This window comes from Salvia hispanica, chromosome 4 (genome assembly GCF_023119035.1).
Source record: "Salvia hispanica cultivar TCC Black 2014 chromosome 4, UniMelb_Shisp_WGS_1.0, whole genome shotgun sequence".
Taxonomy (NCBI): domain Eukaryota; kingdom Viridiplantae; phylum Streptophyta; class Magnoliopsida; order Lamiales; family Lamiaceae; genus Salvia; species Salvia hispanica.
Genome location: NC_062968.1, coordinates 55,115,213 through 55,136,236, shown reverse-complemented (window position 1 = coordinate 55,136,236; position 21,024 = coordinate 55,115,213). Strand labels below are relative to the sequence as shown.

Genomic DNA, 21,024 nt, shown 5'->3' with positions numbered 1-21,024 from the left:
ATTATTACACACTCGATTTGTGGCGCGAAAATAAGCGACATTAATAAAGTTTGCTTACGTAGTTTGATCAGACCTCCATAATGTCACTACACGCCAATATTACATATAAATTAAAACGGATTAGGCCAATTGGCATCCTTAATTATTACACACTTTATTTGTGGCGCGAAATAAGCGACATTAATAAAGTTTGCTTACGTAGTTTGATCAGGCCTTCATAATGTCACTACACGCCAATATCACCTATAAATTAAAATGGATTGGGTCGATGGACATCCTTAATTATTACGCACTCGATTTGTGGCGCGAAAGTAAGCGACATTAATAAAGTTTGCTTACGTAGTTTGATCAGGCCTCCATAATGTCACTACACGCCAATATCACCTATAAATTAAAATGGATTGGGTCGATTGACATCCTTAATTATTACGCACTCGATTTGTGGCGCAAAAGTAAGCGACATTAATAAAGTTTGCTTACGTAGTTTGATCAAGCCTCCATAATGTCACTACGTGCCAATATCACTATATATGATGCTCATTTTTGTCGTAAAATGATTCGTTTATGAAAGGACAAAGAGTACTTATTTGATTAACAAAAATAAAATACCAAGGCACATTAATAATCTTATTCAATCGAGTTAAGGGAACACAAATAACTTACATTTAACTATAATAATAAAGATAATTGCACATGTATATAATGTTTTCAAATTTAATTAAATAAATTTAATTTGTTATTCTATAGCAATAAAGATGAAATTATGTGAATAATTTGTGACAAATTTTCAATTATTTCGAGCTTGATTTCAAATATATAATTTTCAATATTATTTTTGTAAGAAATAGTTATTTAAAATTTTAATATTTTTATAAATTGTTGTAGAATGATTGATATGTGATTTATTTTAAATTAATTTTCAATGTAAAATTTTGAAATTTTTAATTATGTACATATACTTTCATGTACGTTTATAAGGAGTAGTTAATAATAAAAAAAGATAGTAAATATAAAAATAATATGGTCAAACATAAACTGAAAAGCAATAGAAAATAACTAAATAATATATTATACAAAAATGAAAGAAAAGAGCAAATGTAGTCATTACAATACACATCAATTTTACTTAAATTCTGTGATAGTTTTGTGAATTTTAACAGTCAAATGTACTACATTATGCATAATTAAATGAGTAAGTAGTATTTTTATTACAATGTTAATAATGGGATGGGACCCACAAATAATTTGTCCACTTCACAAATATATGAACACCAAAAATGCATTTTTCAACGATAAAGAATATCCGAATCGGGAATAATTAGGGCTAGGGCTAAATATACTCACTCCAGTTATGGAGTATAAAACTCTGTAAAGCTTCCGTTTTGATGCTGCCCTCTTTTGATTCGGTACATATTGTGATACTCTGTTGTGTTTCTCATGAGTTATTGATGAGTTTGATTGTGATTCAAGGAAGGCGATGATATTTTCGCATCCAATTGTGGTGTGAGAAGTGAAATTTGATGCTCCAATTAGAGATTGAAATGCGCGGCACAGTGGATTTCTGAGGTTTTCCAGCTGTTGCTTGAATTTGCTGGCCCAATACGTAAATGCTAGGGCTTTATTTTGGGGATTTTGCAATTGTGAGAAGTGAATGTACCGACTTGGCATGGATTATACGCACGAAAGTGGAATAGTGCTGATTCCGACTCGTTTTGTGTGGCCTTATGGCGGGAGGGCTGTGTATATAAGTGGCTCATTTACAGGGTGAGAGTTGATTGTTTATTGTTATGATTGTATTAGTCAGGTTTGTAGCTCGTGTGCTGATCTCTTTGATGGTGAATTGAAAAGGTGGACGCAATGGCCAATGACACCTGTTGAAGGTTGCCCAACCGTGTTTCAAACTATTTGTAGCCTGCCTCCCGGTTATCACCAGGTTGGTGTTTTACTTTGGCATTTGCATGTTGAATGTGTTATCATGTTTAGCTGAAGAATTGGTTGTGATTTGTTTTATTAGTCAAAAGGGAATTGAGTGTCATCTTATTTGAAAGTAATTGATGATTTGCTGAAGATATAAGACACCTGTAGTTACGGATAGGTTAAGTTTATCTTCCATGTGTTGGAAGGCAACACCTTGTGGCTTACATTGTAAATTGTAATTACTTGACATTATGAGGATCTCACCGTCCACCACTCATCGTTTATCACATTTATTTATAGGCTGAATGTAATATTTTGAATGAGTGGTGTACTTAGTCATTGAATTTAGAATCTTTGATGCTTTCTTAGTTTAGCTTTTTGGTAAGATTCAAAAACATGTTTTCCTTGTGGACGACTCTTCTCATACAAGTAATGTACTTCTCATATGATATAAATGCCTAACAAATGCTTAATACTGAATTAAAAAGGTTTCTTGACATTTGTCAAAGGATACATGTTTGATGATGAGTACATAGTGCAGGTGCTAAAACTAGTAGGCATAAAGGTGATCAGCATTGTTTATCCATATAATTTTGTGAATCGATGAAGCATTTGATTTGTGATAAATGCAATCACTATTATTTAACCATATAAATTTGTGAATCTATGAAGCATTTTATTTGTAAATGCCATTTCAGTTGAGATATGTCACTCACCTTCCCCCTTAATCAGGTATTCTTGGATATAGTATATAAATATTATTGACGTTACCCTTTGTTTGCAGTACAAATTTGTTGTTGATGGTGAATGGAGACACGACGATCGTCAGCCTTCTGTTAGTAGTAATCTTGGAACTGTGAACACTATTCTCTTGACAACGGAATCTGCAATGCTAACCCCACAGATGCCTCCAGCTGGTCCTGGCTTCAGCATGGATATAGATAATGGGCCCAATCAGCGTGTGGTATGGAATTATTTTTCTCTTGTGTTATCCAATTTTCTTCTGTTTAAAGTACATTTCTATCAATTAAGCATTCTAGAAGCCAAGATCTCAACTGCCTTGAGAAACATATGAATCTTTTGTTACATTCCTTTTGCATCTCTAACCAAAGCTTATAGGTCTCACAACATATACATTTTCTCTTATAGCTATTCAAATTACTTCCAAAAATCTTAGATAACTGGTTTGCTTTCCCCCCTCCCAAACTTACTGATGTTTGTAAATTGCATTAGCAAATCATAAATTTGGTAAAAAAACTCTTTAAAGAGTCAACCAAGGATCTGCCCATGTACTGAGTTTGAGGATATCGTGCTTTTACACCACACCATTTTCAATCAGTCATTTCAAATCTTTATTGATTTCGCTTCCATAGGTTACTCTTTGTTGCTTTCATGATTTGTCACAGGAAAGCTAGTTGATTCACTGCTTGTTGTGTTGATCATAGGTTCCACTGCCAGATGTCACATCACGTGAGTCCTTCCCAGTGATATCGGAATCAGATTTAGAGATTTCTCGCCATCGTATTGCTGTATTTATGTCGACACACATGGCCTACGAATTGCTTCCCGAGTCTGGAAAGGTTAGGATGACTATTGCCTATTCTACTGTTAGCCCCTTTGTATTGATTTTCCCTCTATGGTTCATTTGGCTGGTATATTACAATGCTTGCAGGTTGTTGCCTTCGATGTTGACTTGCCTGTAAAGCAAGCATTCCATATTCTGCACGAGCAGGTAAAACAATTAGATACCGTTGGTCGATATTTTTCTAGTCTTCTTTGGGTAAATGTGAGCCAAATAATGCCATCTTGATACTTATCTGTGTTGGCATTACTTTTTTATTTAAGAACTTATAATTCTATGGCCGTATCTAAATGTTGGGTGACTATTTGACCCCGGGAAATTTGACTTGCATGTTAATTATACACTATTTTGCATGCTTCTACTTATGAATTTTTGCTGTACAATTCTTTTTAACCAACAAAATCTTTGCAGGATGTCTCTACAGCGCCTTTGTGGGACTTCTCAAAGAGCCAGTTTGTCGGAGTTCTCAGTGCACTGGATTTTATTTTAATTATGAGAGAGGTATATTCTCTACCATTGATATGGGATAAAGAATATTTATCTTATTTAGGTTCTCTTTTCCTGGATTTATAGAATATGGTTAGAAATGTTTATTTGATATCCTCAGACTGGTGTGTGTTAGAAGTTGGACTAATGTTTCTGCTGGTGGAGGAATATTTGACAAGTGTGGAGAAAGTTTAATTGAATAATCAAGCGATTGGCAATATATAATTGATGAGTAAGATGCCTAATCCTGTACAAGATTGTTCTGCTGAACTGATTGTTACAACTTACAATTTGTAAGGTTTTTGAACAGAAGAGATTCTGATATATTTTTAGGATCACGACCAGTTAGCAACTTAGTAATTTGATTGTATAAATTTTTGTAAGGATTTTGAATAGAATAGATTCTGGGATTTCTTCTACCACCCATTATATAACTTGATGCTTTTGAATTGCTGGCTGTATAATCCTCGGCCCTTGACTGTCACTTTGTATTTAATGGTTATCTCTTCTGCAACCATATTTCTGAGTGTGATGCATCATATAGGACTGCGTAAATGTTAATTGTAATACTCCCTCCGTTTTCTAAAAATAGGGAGGTTTGAAACGGCACGAATTTTAATGCACAATTTGGTAAAGTAAGAGAGAGGGGGAGAAAAATTAGTAAAGTAAGTGAGAGGGAGAGAAAAATTGGTAAAGTAGGGGAGAGGGAGAGAAAAAAGTAATGAAATTAATGTTAGTGGATTATGGGGTCCACTTTATTAGGGGTGTAAAGATTTCCTAAAATGGAAAGTTTGAAAGTTGCTATTTTTAATGAACGGACTGAAGGAAAGAGTTGCTCTTTTTAAAAAACGGAGGGAGTATGTTATTAATAGATGTGGTACTATCCAAAAATTAGTGTCTTCTCTTCACCTTGACATTTTTTACATGTGGTAGCTTGGAACTCATGGTTCCAATTTGACTGAGGAAGAGCTTGAAACACATACCATATCAGCATGGAAAGAAGCTAAATTATATCTGAATAGTCAAGTGAATGGCAGCGGGAGTGGTGTTTCAAGGCAGCTTGTGCAAGTAAGTATTCATACAGATCTGGTGGAGATTTGACGTAAGCATGTAAATTCTGCAACTGGATATGGCCACAGAGTTTCTACATTTATGGTTAGAGCTGAATTTCGGGATCTTGGTCAATTTTACACCACTTCATCTATATTGAAAATTATACTAATATACGTGCACTTCTGCCACCTTGAGATTATTGAAATCCTTTGCATCCATATTCATAGAAGCATTTTTTAGTTTCTGCTTGTTTACTTTTGTATTGTGTTAAATTATAAGTTTATCAAGAGGTGTGCTATTGTGTTAAATGAATTTGTAAAAATGCATGAATCTGCTTCCAAATCTACACTAAACTTTGACAATACATTACTCAATTGAGCTCTAAGAGGCATCTTCTTATCTTATGTTCAAAAGCTCAGCATCTAGGCGCTTATTTCGTGTTTACTTGGTGAGGATTTCAGGCTGGTCCAGATGACAGTTTGAAAGACGTTGCACTGAAAATTTTGCAGAATGGTGTTGCTACCATTCCCATTCTTCATTCTTTATCAGTGGATGCCTCAAACCCGCATCTGTTGCATCTTGCTTCGCTTTCTGGGATCCTTAAGTGTGAGAAAAATGAATCTGATGTTTCTATTAATGTGTATGTTTGAAGCACTGCAACATGTGGATAAAAAAAAGGCCACATATTCTTATTTGTGAACTGGTTCCATTGCTTTCTAGGTATTTTCCGATTCTTTAAGCACTCACCTGCCTCATTACCGATTCTTCAATTACCAATTGGTGCAATCCCTGTCGGTACTTGGGTTCCTAAAATCGGAGAACCAGATGGGCGGCCATTGGCAATGTTGAGGCCAAGTGCTTCACTCAGTGCCGCCCTGAATTTATTACTTCAAGGTATCTGCTGTATTGTAAAGTTTGAAATGTGCTAAAGTAATGTGCTCTCTTCTTTTGTGCACATCCAAAGTTCCTATCTGGCAATCGATCATCTTATTTTGGAACTTATTGATTGGTTCATTTCAACCTCTTAACTATATGATTTTCTTACTTATAATTGCAGAGATTTGAGATTCTCAATCTAATTTCCGACGTGCATAATAGGAGTATATAGTACATATATATCAAAATCTTGAAACTATGACATCCTAATCATATGCATTATATTCTGCAGCTCAAGTTAGTTCTGTCCCTATTGTTGATGATAACGACTCTTTATTGGATGTATATGCTCGAAGGTTAGTACCTCTGCACTCTCAATGTTTCCAACACGTGAACATGCCTCTGAGTATGGAATTTGGAAATGCTCATGCAATATAGTTTTTTGCAGTGACATAACTACTTTGGCAAAGGACAAAATTTATACACACATTAATCTTGAAGAAACAACTATTCATCAGGTGACACACTCAATTGTGGTTTGGCCATTATCCGTAGTTATGCAGTGTGTTTCTGTTGGCATTGCATCGGTTAGAAGATATAAATTTTTTGTCTATTTTTGTTATATACAGGCGTTGCAGTACCGAGACGACCCATTTTCAGCACCCGGACCCAACTCTCAGAGATGCCATATGTGCTTACGGACCGATCCACTTATTAAGGTCCTAGAAAGATTGTCCCAGCCAGGTCACCCTTTCTCTGGTTCCGTTTCACATCTCCTCCCCCTTCCTTCCATGCCTTCATTTGATTGAATTTGGAGTGCTCTATGATTGTTCAGGAGTTAGGCGGCTTATCATTGTCGAAGCTGGGAGCAAGCGTGTGCAAGGTATCGTTTCACTAAGTGATGTATTTCGATTTCTATTGGGTATATGAGTGGTGGCGATGAAAGATACGTGCTTCGTGTACGCCCCCATCCCTTGTGCAATGAAGATACTCGAGGCTCATGAGTTGGTCTTGGGATTCACCGTGTCTGCTGATCTCGATCTCCCTCGGGTGATAGAAGAGACTCGAGGGTGACTAACCGGCGCCCGCCTCCTGCAGTTATGGTGGGATCTAATAACAGGAAAAGGTCATTGGATACAGATTCATGTATTTTTGACGTTTGATTTTTCACTTTGTTGCTTTGGATAACAGTTTCAACTGAGTGCAGTGTAACTCATTTAGTGTTGATTTTTCAAAAGATGCTGCATTTCTTGCAGTGGATCGACGGAAACAAGTATTCTCATTTTTTCTCCTTTTAATAGCCCTGTTTAAATTTTTAATGATCGTTAAAAAATTATTACATTCTATTTTCAGTAAATTTTTTTGTATGATTTATTTATCTTTTATTTTACCTATTTTGTATTAAACTTATGTCGTCATTAGGATTATTAGCCACGCGCATTAAACTTACATTTAATCCATTTTATTTTAAGTAAGTTTTTTTTATGATTCATCATCTCTTATTTTATTAATTTTGCATTAAACTTACATTAAACTTTTTCTCAATTTTTACTTTACTTCATTTTCTCTTACTTTATCTACTTTATAATCCATCCAATTAACACATTAAATATTTCTTAAACTCTATGCTTAAAAGAAGTGTCTCGAGACTCTTGACTATGGAGGAACGGAGGGAGTATCGTGACTTTTCAATGACAATTGAATTTTACTAAATCAGGTCTAATTTGGTTCTCATTTTTTGTTGGTAGATAATTTCACGTGTAACTAAATGGACATATTTTTAGCAAGATAAGTAAGTGGAGTACTTATTTTTATACTCCCTCCATTTTTTCATAGTTGAGTCATTTTTTCTTTTTGGGAAGTTTCTTCATAGTTGAGTCATTTCTAAATTAATAAATATCATACAAAAAGTTTGATCAGTGTTACAAATTAGTACATTACATCTAAAAATCACTAACACTATTAATTTTTCTTATTTTTCTCCAAAATTGTGCCCTAAAAAACATGATATTATTTCTCTAAATAATACCTTATGCATTGCTATATGGGCATTTTATTAAACAATGAATTCACATTTAACTTTCGGCTAATATTTGTAGCTAATTTTAGAGTCGAAAGGATGAAAAATAAGAAAAAGTAACGATGTTAGTGATTTTTAGACGGAATGTACTAATTTGCAATACTAATCAAACTTTTTGTATGATATTTGTTAATTTAAAATATTTTGTACTCGAAAAAAACATTATTAAACATTTGGAACGGAGGGTAATACTACATTAGTTAACACGAACAATATTTAAATATTAAATTATTCATAAACTACTTAAATTTATTTGAATGGGGACCGTTTTGGAAATCACAAAAACTGAAGAGGTCAAAGCAGAACTTCACAAAAATAATTTTTGAATAAAACAAGACACATATACATACAATATAGATACACGCAGACACGCCCCGAGAGAGAGAGAGAGAGAGAGATGGAAGGACTGACGGAAGACGAGAAAAAGGCGCTGAGAGGAAGCAAATTTGCTCCTCTTCCACCTGGAACCAATCAAGCTCGACCACAATCCAGGTCCTTAAATTTGTGCACACACACACACACTACAATATGTATGTCTAATATCGATGTATGCGGTGTGCTTTCAGCTTAGCCTATTCATAATTTCAAATACCTCTTGAGGTTGCGGAAGCTAGAAATGTGGGAATACTCAATTTTGGTGGGGTTAATTTGCATATACGGTTAGGGTTTTGGAAATAATGCACGCTTCAAATGTATGTGCAGAAATGAATTAATTTGCCTATGTCGGCCTACATGAGTTGGATTGTTAGCTGGTATTGCTAAGTTTTTGGGGGAATTAGGATCATGTCATTCCGAGTCAATCGGCAATTACTAATTAGGGTGTATTTTGTTATATGTGCGTGCAGATTTATGTCAGGGGATGAATTGTAGATGAACTAGTTTCGATACTTGTAAATTGAGATTTTGTGTTTGTGGAATTGGTGATTGGATGCTTTCATTTTCTGTGCTTGCTGCAATTATGGGTATTCATGCTCAGGGTGTTGGTATGTGCAGGCTGGCACACCCTGGGGGGCCGATGAAGACGAACAAGGCAGCTGCCTTGGCAAAGTTCCTCGAAAGAAAGCTTCAGGAGCCAAATGGGCTTGCTTCTGTTGATCCGAAGCTTGTTGAGCTAGCTGTGAGAAACGCGAAAAAAACGGTTCAATGCAGTAAATTTCTCATCTTTCTGGCCTCATTTTTTTGCTTTCTCAGCAAAAGCTCATTTCATGAACTATAGAATGTTGGTTTTGAGGCGTTTTTCATGAATTTTGTGTCTTCAGAGTTCAGATTGTATTTGCTGTCGCTTTTTATCTGCTCTGGCTGACATTTTAAGGTTTGCAAGTGAATCGAATCCTAGATAGAGTATTTTAGGTGCTTCTTTCTTTTCTATGTGATTCGGTTATTTCTCTTCTATTTAGGGCTCACCAGCACGGAAATACATTTGATAGTCATGCTTAATACGTAGTATTATGTTTCATTTGTAATGCCTCAGATGATATGTCTTTCGTGCTGTGCGTATGACATCTGAAACTATGTTTGGTTATGCCATAAGAGAAGTTGTACCTGATAAAAAAACAAATCTAGGAGTGTTGAAAGGATTAAAAGAATGGTGAGGAAATATAGGAACTGAAAGCCAGATGGAGTATTATTTATGTGATTGTTTGACAGCGCTTCACGAAAAACAATCGGATCACAAATGTTAAACTTCTTTCTGCTGCACCAGTGCACTTTTGTCACCATATCACAAACCATATAGAAGTTGAATTGTCGTGGTATGCTAATCCACATAAACATCTTGAAAGGCACCTAATTGATATTTTTTGTTTTGTTCAGGTGGGGCTTCAACTTCAGGAAGAATCGTTCATCATGTGAACAAGTTTGATGATGCTGAGGTGCATTTGCTTGGTGACACATTGTAAATGTGCATAGTTACATTGCCTTCATAATCGTATGTATTTTTCTACTACTGTTTCCCTTGTTATGGATTTCGCAGGACTTGGAAAAAGAGGATATAAGTGGAACACCCTTGCCAAAAAAACTTAAGCAGAAGAAGAAAAAGAAGAAAGACAAAACCCAAAAGAAAAAACAAAAGGTATGATTCCGTTTCCGTTGATGTTTATTTGCTTGGTCTGTATCAGATGCGTTAACTTTCACTAAGGCACAGATCCTCCTCACTTCTGCAGAAATTGGATGATTCCACTGCTGATGTTTCAAAGAGACCGAAAAAGAAGTTTAAACTGTGACCTACTTGAATATCCCTATTTGTTACGAATGCCAGAGAGGCTGAAACCGGACAACCGCCCAGTATGGAGCTTATGATATCGGATTCTGATGTCAATCAGCTACAAAATGGATGCTGATATTTTCTTTTCATATCACTCTATCGGAGGCACATTTTTTGCAGACTTGTTGAATACTTATCATTTAAAGTAGACATCTAGAAAGATTTGTTTAGGGACTCACAGAAAGATGACTTTGTTGAACTGTATTTTTGTGTTTCCTTTCTCTAGTCTCTACAAATATAGATTTCATTAATTGCAGTTGCTATCTTATTGTTTTGCGAAATTTGTAATTCCTGTAAACTACTATGATAATTGATATACAGCATAACACAGCATTATAAACTGTGGTAATTGCTTTTATCCGTCTAAAGCTTTTATATAGTATAAAAATTAATTAACAAAGAAGAGCTTTGAGCAAGAAAAACGTTGAATTTTATTCAACTTATTGCACTTTCATCGCCTCTCTAACTGATTTACAATTTGCTAATGGCATCCCCTACAAAACGTAAACTGTAGGTTACGCAGTCGAAGCGACTGCCATATAGAGTTGATGGCAAATCATGTACAAATATTTATATCAACGCGTTCTTCACTCATCTCCCACAACTAGAAAACTAGCAGATCCCGGTGGATGGAAATACGAAGAATTGGTAGGATTAAAATCTAACCTGTGAATGTAACAGAAAGGGTAGAGCCGAGACAAAAGAAATTGACAAGGCAATTGGAGGGGACCTGGTTAACTAAGTAGGTATTAGCGCCAATATCTGGTTCTTGATGATGCCCACGCACTTCTGTATCTCGGTATAAACAGGAAGGTTTTGCGAACTTCGTGGCTGTAGGCTTGTCACAGCAGAATCTAGTATTTGTGCCACATCAGATGGAGGAAACTGTCGTTCGGTACACTTCTGCAGTGATAAAAAGATTTTCTGAGTAAGCAAATGAAGGGAAAATATGCAGTTCCAACTCTGTCAAGGTGTTTATACTTCACCTGAATCATTAGCAAAGTTGCTATACATTTTGTGATCAGCTCGGAGGGAATTTTGGCCTCAACGTCAGATGCATTTGAGGATTTAGGATCAGTTCTCTGCAACAGTTTACAGTTTTAAAAACAAAACAAAACATCATAATATTTAAGGCTGTATATAGAGGGAGGGAGGGAGGGAGTGAGAGGGGGATTCACCACTGGCATGCAGGAATCATCCGAGGGAAGCCGTTCATTTACATAGTCTATGGCTTCTTCAATCTTCTCCACGGTATCATCCCTATTCTTCAGTGATGATATCGCCTGTAGAAGTATGATAATTGATGAGATTTCTTGAAAGTGCTCCAAGGAGAGCGGATGTAATACTAAAAATAATAGTACTTCATAATACAATATGAGAGTCTAGGAAATTTCTATATTTACTACTCTAGAAAGCCACAATGACATAATTTTTTTGAAATTATACCAATGTCACTTTTAAGGAGAACGCATTAAAGGGTCACTTGAATCTTGGAGTTAACTTGTTTACCTGCAATGCAGCATCGACCATAGTCTGAGCTTTTGTTTTGGAGCTATCCATGATTTCATTCACATGCGATCCCACTTCTTGAGTTTGACATGCAGAACGGTCAAAAGAATTGAATGTGTTACCAGGATTAGCAAGATCAAGAAGTGGCCCGGGCCATGCAAGTGGAAATTTTCCTTGATACGTGTTTCGTTCTCTCAAGCAGTGTAAAGCTAAAGAGACCTGCTGAAGAAAATTATGCATCAACCTTATATCTAAATGCAACATAATTTTGGTTCATAAGAATCAGTATCTTGTAAGGGACTCATACCTGTTCATTGGCTTCATTCAATTGTATAAGCACCGCAGCATATTGCTTTTTGAAGGGTTCCGATTCTTTCAAAGGGCTATCACCATCCTTCTGACTTTCCAACACATCATCATTCATAAGCCTCAATTCACGAACAATAGCTTCCTGCACATAGTGTAAGCAACAAGCACACTTATTCCCTAATGTTAAGTTTCCAATTACTAATAGGCTTAATAGTGTTTCATGTCCCCAACTTTTAGTACAACATTCCACAAAATATCCCCAACTTTCGTTTTTTCATCAATTGTCTCCAACTTTCAGCGTTTTCATAAAATGTCCAGCCATACAAAATTCAGTCACGGAAAGTTGATTCATCTCACCGGAGTCTGAGGTGAATTTTTTTCCCACTTAAACAACTGAAACGAGGTCGTTTTAGCAAAAAAAATAATGATTAATAGATTTTGTGTACCCAACTTTCAATGTATTTCAAAAATGTCAGGTGTATTCCATAAAATGTCCCCAACTTTGAAGAAAAAACAAAAGTTGAGGACATTTTTTGGAATATGCTAAAAGTTGGAGACAGTTGACAGTGTGAACCCATCTTATTTTCTTTTTGCTAAATGACGTGGTTTCAGAGACTACAGCAAGATGAACCAGCTTTCCGCGGGCAGATATTGTATAGCAGCACATTTCATGGAAAATGGGGAAAGTTGGGGACATAACATTATTAACCCTTGCTAAAATGTAACAGCTACTTATATATCCAGAAATTAATCGTTATATAATCCAAGACATAAATACCTTTTTATCGAGGGCACGAGTTAGTTGTGCAAGAGCTTGAATGTCAGCTTCCTTTGCCTGGATTTGAGCTGGTGTACTGGACTGAGAATATGTTTGCTGGTACCTTGCGGTATCACCAGTTCCCGGCCTTGTTGGAACATCTGAAGCAACCTGGAGAACAACATATACTTGAGATACTAATGCTTTACAGTAACATGTCATTCTGCAAGTGCAAGATAGCATATTGGATTGCATAGAGACAAGATATCAAGCTTTAGATGCATCAGCACAAAAGAACAATGTAATTCAGCCAACAATGACTATCAGTTCTTATAGTCCGAAAATATCCTCAAGCGCATGCATTGAGTCTAAATTCTACAATAAAGATTAGGTAGAAATAACATACAGTACAACACAAAATAATAAGAGAGAGCAGGAAGGAAGAGAAGTCGTGCCTTTGATTGCTTCAGCAAACTGGCAGGATTAGCTAATAAAGATAGAGCAGAAATATCATCCAGGTTGTCACTACGAGAAAGCTTAATGTACTCCTTTGCTCGTCCATTCTCTTTCAGTTGATTGAGGCTCTCAAAAAACATTTCAGCGGTGATTGTGTGTCTGCCAAGCATTGCAGGCATGTTCTCAAATGGATTTACAGGCATGCAGTCAATATCCTACCAAGAGAAAAAAATCACACAATAGTATAAGAAAGAAAGTTTTAAGAAAATAAAATAAACAGCATTAGGAAGGCACAAGGACTTCCATGTTCTCCTTAAGTGCATATATTGGCAAAATCCAAATAAGGAAACTGACAAACTAGGAACATAAACTAAACTACTACTAAGCAGGAAACTGACATACTAGGAATATATGGAATTTTACCACCCAAAATAGACATGTTGATGCTATGACATCTGAATAAATGATATCAAAACTCATATATGAAAAGATCCAATAGCATGATTCCCACCATGACAAATTCAACCCCTAGCTCTTGACGGTCAAATTGAACCCGGCACTTCGAGTGATCAACAGTTAACACACTTCCATCATGAATCTCCCTCGTTTTTGGATGAATAGCAATGACACGCTGACCAACTGATAAAGGCCTTGCAAGGTCAGTCGGTAGTCCATCCCTGAGACCTTCGCGCAGATCAGAGTAGTGTTTTCTAACTGTATCTCGATACTGATTAAGCTTCTCTTTTTCTTCCTTCAGGAACTGCTCTGAAAATCGCCGTGGTTTACCAAGTGAACTGCTTGAGCAACAGAGAAACTAGTTATCAGTCCAGTTCTGGTGCAGAACTTGGGTGACCAAAAGCACAAAAGTTTTGAGCAATTATAAAATGAAGACTACAAACCTTCTTATGACACCCCACTCTACACGAGTTAATCTTGGTACATGACCCAATCCAACATGATACAGATATTCAACAAACTCCCTCTTTGCAAACCATGGATAATCAATGCCACTGTAGAACCATTCATAAGTGCACCATCTCCTCAGGCGCTGATTTGATAAACAATTCAACAGGTTCTGTTTGGCATAAAATAGACAAGGATAATGAGTATTTAACTTATCCGAATATGGATTCAAAGAATTAAAACAAACCAAACCTTAAATCTAGGTACTGTTTCATGGAGTGAACCAAGAGAAAGATTACTCTCATTGTTTGAGATCAATGGTTTTTTAAGACTCAGCTTACGCCGGCTCCTCATTTTAGTAGGTAAATTAACCTGATTGACCTGTGTGGCTGAGTGGGCTGATGCCAAAAGTAAAATACTATGTGAGAATAATTATTAATAATAATAAATAAACAATATGCCTTTCTCACCTTATGCACTGGCATCTTTTGTTTTTTTCTTGATTTGGTGGTAGACTGATGGGAATCCTGGTTTTCTTCAAGAACAGAACTACCATGAAAAACTGAACTATTTCCAGGTTTTGATGTTTTGCTACAAGCAACTTCAACACTTGATGCTAGATGTCCTTTCATTCTTACCCCTGAGGATCTACGTTTTTCTCTTGGCTGGTTTGCCGGTGGAGATTCTAATGGCACAGTCTCGTCAACATAATCATGTTCATCTTTAAACAGTGTCCTTGAATCTGATGTAAGAAAATCAACACTTTTCAACCCTCATCTGAATCTTCATGACAGTTACACCATAAAGTAAAAGGAATAACAAAGACAGTACATATTTTCATCAAGCGGAATACTCAATAGAATCTTTATCAAATAAGGAAATTGAATATTCCGAAACTAGTTGCTGCCATGCTGGTCAGCAGGACATACATATACCAGTTACTTAAATTGTACTATCCCCTAAAAGACATTAACTGCTTGATGGACTAATCAACAAAATCTTAAGAATTTGCATGCATGCAGCTGTTTTTAATTTGCATGAGAATGTAGTTGCCAGGTTAACTGAGTTGCAGTATATTTAGCACACATCTTAGTCGTCTGAATTTAAGCAAACAAGAAATAGTAGACCTATATGACGTACCATCTTCATGATCTGTTGGCATCATCAGTGACAAATCCGCCAGTGTTTGCAGGGCATCAAAAGCAGGTTCTTCATCTGCAAAGATCCGTCGAATGTCAAAAACAATTAAGAGAGAAATAGTTCAGTTAAGCTACCATGAAAAATTTACCACAATTTCCTTCTTGGGCCGTCCACGAAAAATTTGTCACTTTCATTTATAGTATGGAGTATTAGGCTCCACACAACTTACCACACATTTAGAGTGAGATTCCACTCACAGACTACCAACCGTAATACAGCATATGTTTTGTGAATGGGGGAGGGAGAAATATGAATTTTTTATATACTCCCTCCGTCCCTTAAAAATAGACTGCATTTGCCGTTTTGGGATTTCCCTTAAAAATAGACCAATTCTATTTAAGGAACTTTTTTTCTCTCTAATTAGGTGGATCCCATTCTCCACTAACAATGCTTCAATCGTTTTTCTTTCTATCTCTCTCTTACTTTACTAATTGTGCATTAAAACCTATGTTGTCTCAAATGTTGTCTATTTTTTAGGGACCGGGGGAGTAATTTATATTGACCAACAGTCCAGAAGGGGTGAAGTCCGCAATCCATGTTACAGTTACACTATGATTTAAGAGACAAGAATTAAAATGGTAGATATGCAAATAGCCAAATACCACACCTCTTCCAAAGAGAACCTTTTTGCTCTTGTTCAGCATAGGAGATCTGGACACCTTGGACTCATTGGCCTCCACATCAAACTTTTTTCTCATTGCACTCAGCAGTTGCTGACCTTCCTCTGTTCCACTGCATTCTTCCTTGATGTCATCCAAATGATTCTCAATACTGTTATCAACTTCATGTTTTCTCCCTTCAAATTTGTTGCCCTTCCTTCTCGTTGTACCAATACTTACAGATTCAATCAAATGGGGTTTACACCTAGATAATTCACCAGTGTCAGCTTCTGTGCTTCCTTCTAAATCTTCTTCATCTGTGTCTGTTGCCAAGAGTTTGCCATTTGATATCTCTGCTATATTATGCTGTAACCAACCGCAGTTCTGTAAGGGAGAGGTAAGATATATTGTTCCGCTAGACCAGGTTAAGCCATTACCTTTCTTTGAGCATGCCTAAAAGGTGATGACATCACACTTTCAGCTCTTTTATTCAGCGAACCAGAAACCTTGGGGGAACCACCTCTCTGTGATGCCTCTGCCAAAGCTATAGCTATCTCATGAGCTACTTCATTGTCATCAGCATTGGCCTTTAATTTCAGGCCCTGCCTTGTTGGAGAAAAAAATTTCTCCCCGTTGATATTTTCACGTGAAAATGAAACAGGGAACCTTGGAGTTCTTTTTCCGACAGGACGATCTCTGCTCACTAAAAGAAAATACCATATACAGTAAATTATTTCGAGATGGGTGTCTTGTCGTAGACCAGAAAATAGCAGGCAGAGAAAAAATAAGGGATGTCCTTCTAAACTCTCGACAGTTAGAAAAGAAAATAACTGTAGATCAACCCTAAATTAGGAAAAAATACTCCAAAATAAACACGAGATTGTGCTACAGAGATTTATATCCTTAACTTTTGAAAGCCAAAATATTTTCTGCTACTCATTACACCTAGGGATCCTACATATAATTAACTTGAACTACGCAGCAGATAAACATAGATCCGTAGTTCCAAACAAAGACTATAGAGGACGAATTTCATCATAGTTGCACATAAAAAAAATATTGACTTATTTAGATGAGTTGATTCTAACATACCACCAGAGCGATTCTTTTTCAATAATGAAAGGCAGCCATAATTTGATGCAGTGATTAGAGATTGTGAAGCAATGTGCTCATCTAATGCTTTAGGAGTGGGGGGCTCCACTTTCCCACGAGCTCGCTTCTGTGTCTTCCGGGATGATCCTGCTCCACCATTGTTCTCTTGGTCACTATCACTGCCTGCCTGTAAATCCAAGAAAAATTGTCGTACAAAGAAGGCAGTAAGAGTATTTGGTAAATGACTACATTTAATCATTTATATTATCAACGTATATCAGAACATTCCTGAGAACTGAGTTTATCATCACCACACGTCTTGAAAATTATCAGCAAGTAATTTGTATGTATTGGAAGTTAGAATGGACAATAAAAACATATACTGAGGTCTGAGAGCCAAAAAGTACTACCTGACTTAATGTAGTTTGCATTCTCAAGAATATCAAAATAATGTGAGCATTTCATAACATGAAAATAACTACAGGGTTTATATGAACAGATGGCATTGCACTGTTGAATTAGAGTGTAGTCTAACCAGATTGCTATAGTGATCAGTCATCATGGCGATTAACCCAGCTGCAGAAGCAGTTCCATGTGGAAGAGATAAGTATGCCTGAAATTAACAATTAAAGATAAGTGAAACCATAAAAGTTTTGGTCGAAGGATGCATATCTCAAGATAAATTGTCGAAAAATCATAGCATCCAAATTTTAGACGGCATGTGATTGTGAATGTTGTCTAGAGAACCCTTGGTGATACTTTAGGAATACTGAATGACAACATGGGTAATGGGTTCATATAGATAGTTACCAAAATTTGAAAGAATTTTCTTTAAGGATTTGGGACACCCATTTTCCTTCGATTCATCACAGCAGTAAAGGTTCCAGCATATATTTGGTAGTTCGTAGTCAGTAGTCCATATGGCCAGAGGACAAAAATGACTTATATATACAACTGTCTCACTTTCTATCCTCTAACTGTAATGATCCAGATGCAATACATAATGATACCAACAACCTGAAATCTTATTCATTCCTCTGTAACACTAAGGCGGATCTTTTTTCCAATTATTGCAATTGTTTAAGAAGATAAGGCAAATAAGTTCATCTGATTATGATATTGCAACACTCATAGGCCACTGTAGATTTTAGGGACGAAGGATCTCTGAAAGCAAATAAACTTTATTCTAGAGCCCAGTAAAGCTATTCTCTATGATTAGTCAAGCCAGCAATGAACTCCAAAAGGACGAAAAGCAGCTTGAAATAAGTGAAGTAAGATCCATAGTAGTAGAACATGGAATCCATATAGTCAAAAATTAGAATTACCCGATTCATTGTGTAAAGGGCCTCCACCATTTCTGGTGAACGATTTCTGACAGCACCAGCTACCTGTACACATGCACAAAAAGAAAAAGAGGCACTGTTTTAGCATGTAATAAATTAGGTCCTGATAACAGTTGACATCAACTGACTAGTCCATGATGGATCAAGCTAAAACTGGTCTTCGCTTATGATGCTACCGTTATCTAGATCATGGTGACCATATTTATTGGCATGTAGCAGATATATTATTGTTAAATAAGGTAATAAATTCAACATTCATTTGTGCAAATCTTGGTCAATGAGTCTAATATGAGTTTGATCTGACCTTCTTCCACTCTTTACTGTACTTGCGGTAAGAGTCATAAAAACGAGTTAGCTCTTCCATGGTCCACCGAGGCCCAAGCATGTCAGACAACTTTCTTTTCTGCATTTGAAGAAAAGAAAATGGTGTGGTCATTGTGTTTATGTGCAAATGCATGACCCTAATTTAAAGGATCATCAGCGAGATGTGTGCTGGAATTCAAGCTATCTTGTTCTTAGAAAAGTTTTTACTATGAAATGGAACAGCTGGTTCCCTTGGCATAAAATCATGCATGACAAGAGACATAAATCATGCATAACAAGAGACTATGAAATAAAAGGTTCCGTCTCACGCTTTATAAATCAGGATGAAAAAAAATTATATTATGAGGTCGAGATAAGACACAGTTCAGAAGTAAGAAGTAAGTTATCAGGAAAGTGGTAGTATAAGAAAATAAACTAGTTCACCAGAAACTCACCCGACTGTTACTTTTTTTAGCATTATATCCATCTTTGCTGGGAGATACATCGTCGATATAAGAATAGCGGTTATTCGCACTTCTCGACTTTCTTGTGGGTCCCATTATGTGCTAATCTAGGAATCTAAACTAGAAAAAAATATCATGAAGTCAAAATGTTAGCCATCTTAACACTACAGAAGCTCTTTAAAAGCTATTTATTGAACCACAAGTACATTTAAATCTGGAGAAGAATCTTCTAACTTTTCCCCAGGATATATTCAGAGCCCATGCCCATTAAGTAATACTCATGAGGCCGAAATAAACTCACAATCGAAAGTAAATACTCCTATTTATCATAGCCACACAAGTACAGAAAGAGAACAACTCAAACAATATAAAGTACAGTTAAAATACACATTTCAACAATTTAAATCATACTATTGAGTTATAACTGCAGCATAGTCTGATTAGCAGACACAAACCACTGTATGTCTACATTCATATCGAACACAGAAAAAGGCAATAGAAGAATAAAAAAAAATTACTATTTGAACAAATACACATAGAAGAATTACTAATTAGTTCACCACACACTCACACTTAATATTTTGTTTAACTCAAACGTGATTAACGTAGATTATCTTAAAGTTAATCTCCACAAATATTCACAACACCAACTCATACGTGACATCTCTAGATCGGCAGACGCGCACACACTTCATTCAAAATCAAGCAGAAACACTCCATAAAAATTCAAAATTAATCGCACTAGAAAGACTCAAATTAACGATCTTCAACTATCCTGTAAAAAAACGGGGAAATATGAAAAATTTCCGAGTAGCTCACAAAATTCAATCAGACGGAGTAAACAAGCAGCATATATGCCAAAAAAAATGGCATTTATCACTGATAATCAGCTAGACCCGCCAGAAAACAAATCAAACCATTCACTTAAACTCCATGCGGCGCTCAAATTAGACATAAAGAAATTCATGAAAACAAATTGAAACACACACAAAAACGCGCAAATCAGACGAAACGAATTTTAAAACAATTGAAACACAAAAAAAAAATCAGCAAAAGAGAGAAAATAAAAAGAACTCCCCGCTCATCCCTCCTTACCTTTCCGAATAATTGAATTCATAGAAGTTGAGGAAAAGCTCCAGATTTGAGATCAATTGAGAATTGGTGGCGCGAGGGATTACGATTTTTCTGCGATGGAGTGAGACTTTAGAGAGAGAAAGCAGAGTGTTTGCGAGAGAGAGTTGGGAAGAAGATCGAATTTTGTGTGCGTATTTAATTTTTAATTTTTTATGTGAAAATAATAACCGCGAAATCTACTTCCTTGTATTTGTATTTCTTCGAGGATGGCTTAATTTCAATTGAACCCCTCTACAAGTTTATTTTCTTATTTTGACCACAACTTTTTTAAATTTGAAAGTCAATGATATTTTCCATCTTTTTTTATTAGGGTGGATTTTTCAGTAAAGAGTGATAGTAAATTTCCTTGTACATTCTCTAGTGCCTCTATTTTCATATTGCGTAATATAATAATTATTTCAGCAATTTTATTTGATTAATAACTACACATGGAAATTTCATATGAATAAGAAAATCTTCGCAGTGGTTATCGGATATGAAGTAGTCAACACCTCTTGCGTGTATATATACAAGTACTCAGCACGAATAATAATAGGTGATGATCCGAATATGAACGCTTGTCATTTATGTAAACAAATGCGAAGAGTGTGAGCCGTTAATAATGTTATTCATCTCGTATACGCACTAATTCATAGGAGTATATCTTATGGCTATAATGTCATTGTTCGACTTCTCATGATTTGGAAAATAAGTAGTAT

The 21,024-nt window shown here is 36.0% G+C and overlaps 3 protein-coding genes across 4 annotated transcripts; 2 read left to right on the top strand and 1 right to left on the bottom strand.

The window, feature by feature from the left end:
• Positions 1-1,308: 1,308 nt before the first annotated feature.
• LOC125223055 (sucrose nonfermenting 4-like protein) lies at positions 1,309-7,212 on the top strand. The gene is made up of 13 exons (XM_048126015.1): positions 1,309-1,764; positions 1,849-1,933; positions 2,702-2,881; positions 3,363-3,497; positions 3,590-3,649; positions 3,911-4,000; positions 4,919-5,053; positions 5,500-5,644; positions 5,759-5,932; positions 6,207-6,270; positions 6,363-6,432; positions 6,544-6,658; positions 6,750-7,212. The coding sequence occupies exons 1-13, from the start codon at positions 1,652-1,654 to the stop codon at positions 6,842-6,844; spliced, it is 1,461 nt and encodes a 486-aa protein (XP_047981972.1). The 5' UTR covers positions 1,309-1,651; the 3' UTR covers positions 6,845-7,212.
• Positions 7,213-8,327: 1,115 nt separating this feature from the next.
• LOC125220006 lies at positions 8,328-10,615 on the top strand. Of its 2 annotated transcripts, none has more exons than XM_048122114.1 (5): positions 8,328-8,486; positions 8,988-9,142; positions 9,807-9,865; positions 9,967-10,065; positions 10,157-10,615. In XM_048122114.1, exons 1-5 carry the CDS (start codon positions 8,392-8,394, stop codon positions 10,214-10,216), a joined length of 468 nt encoding a protein of 155 aa, XP_047978071.1. In that variant the 5' UTR covers positions 8,328-8,391; the 3' UTR covers positions 10,217-10,615. The 2 variants fall into 2 exon arrangements, with proteins under 2 accessions (XP_047978071.1, XP_047978070.1); XM_048122113.1 differs by having other exon boundaries at positions 9,958-10,065.
• Positions 10,616-10,664: 49 nt separating this feature from the next.
• On the bottom strand, positions 10,665-20,464 carry LOC125220007 (protein ALWAYS EARLY 3-like). Its single transcript, XM_048122115.1, has 20 exons — positions 20,288-20,464; positions 19,184-19,307; positions 18,730-18,828; positions 18,408-18,470; positions 17,618-17,695; positions 17,083-17,269; positions 16,428-16,693; positions 15,999-16,356; positions 15,332-15,406; positions 14,611-14,933; positions 14,444-14,572; positions 14,188-14,363; positions 13,800-14,082; positions 13,288-13,503; positions 12,854-13,003; positions 12,074-12,217; positions 11,767-11,985; positions 11,436-11,540; positions 11,244-11,339; positions 10,665-11,160 (listed from the first exon to the last, which is right to left on the bottom strand). Exons 2-20 carry the CDS (start codon positions 19,286-19,288, stop codon positions 10,996-10,998), a joined length of 3,237 nt encoding a protein of 1,078 aa, XP_047978072.1. The 5' UTR covers positions 19,289-19,307; positions 20,288-20,464; the 3' UTR covers positions 10,665-10,995.
• Positions 20,465-21,024: the final 560 nt, after the last annotated feature.

Excerpts from the sequence above, each read along its gene's own strand:
- LOC125223055 (XM_048126015.1), top strand. The coding sequence starts at position 1,652 with ATGTACCGACTTGGCATGGATTATACGCACGAAAGTGGAATAGTGCTG. Across the intron at positions 5,645-5,758 it reads GCTTTCTGGGATCCTTAAGT|GTATTTTCCGATTCTTTAAG; the intron begins GTGAGAAAAATG and ends ATTGCTTTCTAG. Across the intron at positions 6,271-6,362 it reads TTGGATGTATATGCTCGAAG|TGACATAACTACTTTGGCAA; the intron begins GTTAGTACCTCT and ends AGTTTTTTGCAG.
- LOC125220006 (XM_048122113.1), top strand. The coding sequence starts at position 8,392 with ATGGAAGGACTGACGGAAGACGAGAAAAAGGCGCTGAGAGGAAGCAAA. Across the intron at positions 8,487-8,987 it reads CAAGCTCGACCACAATCCAG|GCTGGCACACCCTGGGGGGC; the intron begins GTCCTTAAATTT and ends TGGTATGTGCAG. Across the intron at positions 9,866-9,957 it reads ACAAGTTTGATGATGCTGAG|ATTTCGCAGGACTTGGAAAA; the intron begins GTGCATTTGCTT and ends CCCTTGTTATGG.
- LOC125220007 (XM_048122115.1), bottom strand. The coding sequence starts at position 19,288 with ATGGGACCCACAAGAAAGTCGAGAAGTGCGAATAACCGCTATTCTTAT. Across the intron at positions 14,934-15,331 it reads GCCAACAGATCATGAAGATG|ATTCAAGGACACTGTTTAAA; the intron begins GTACGTCATATA and ends TTCTTACATCAG. Across the intron at positions 14,364-14,443 it reads AAACAGTACCTAGATTTAAG|AACCTGTTGAATTGTTTATC; the intron begins GTTTGGTTTGTT and ends TATGCCAAACAG.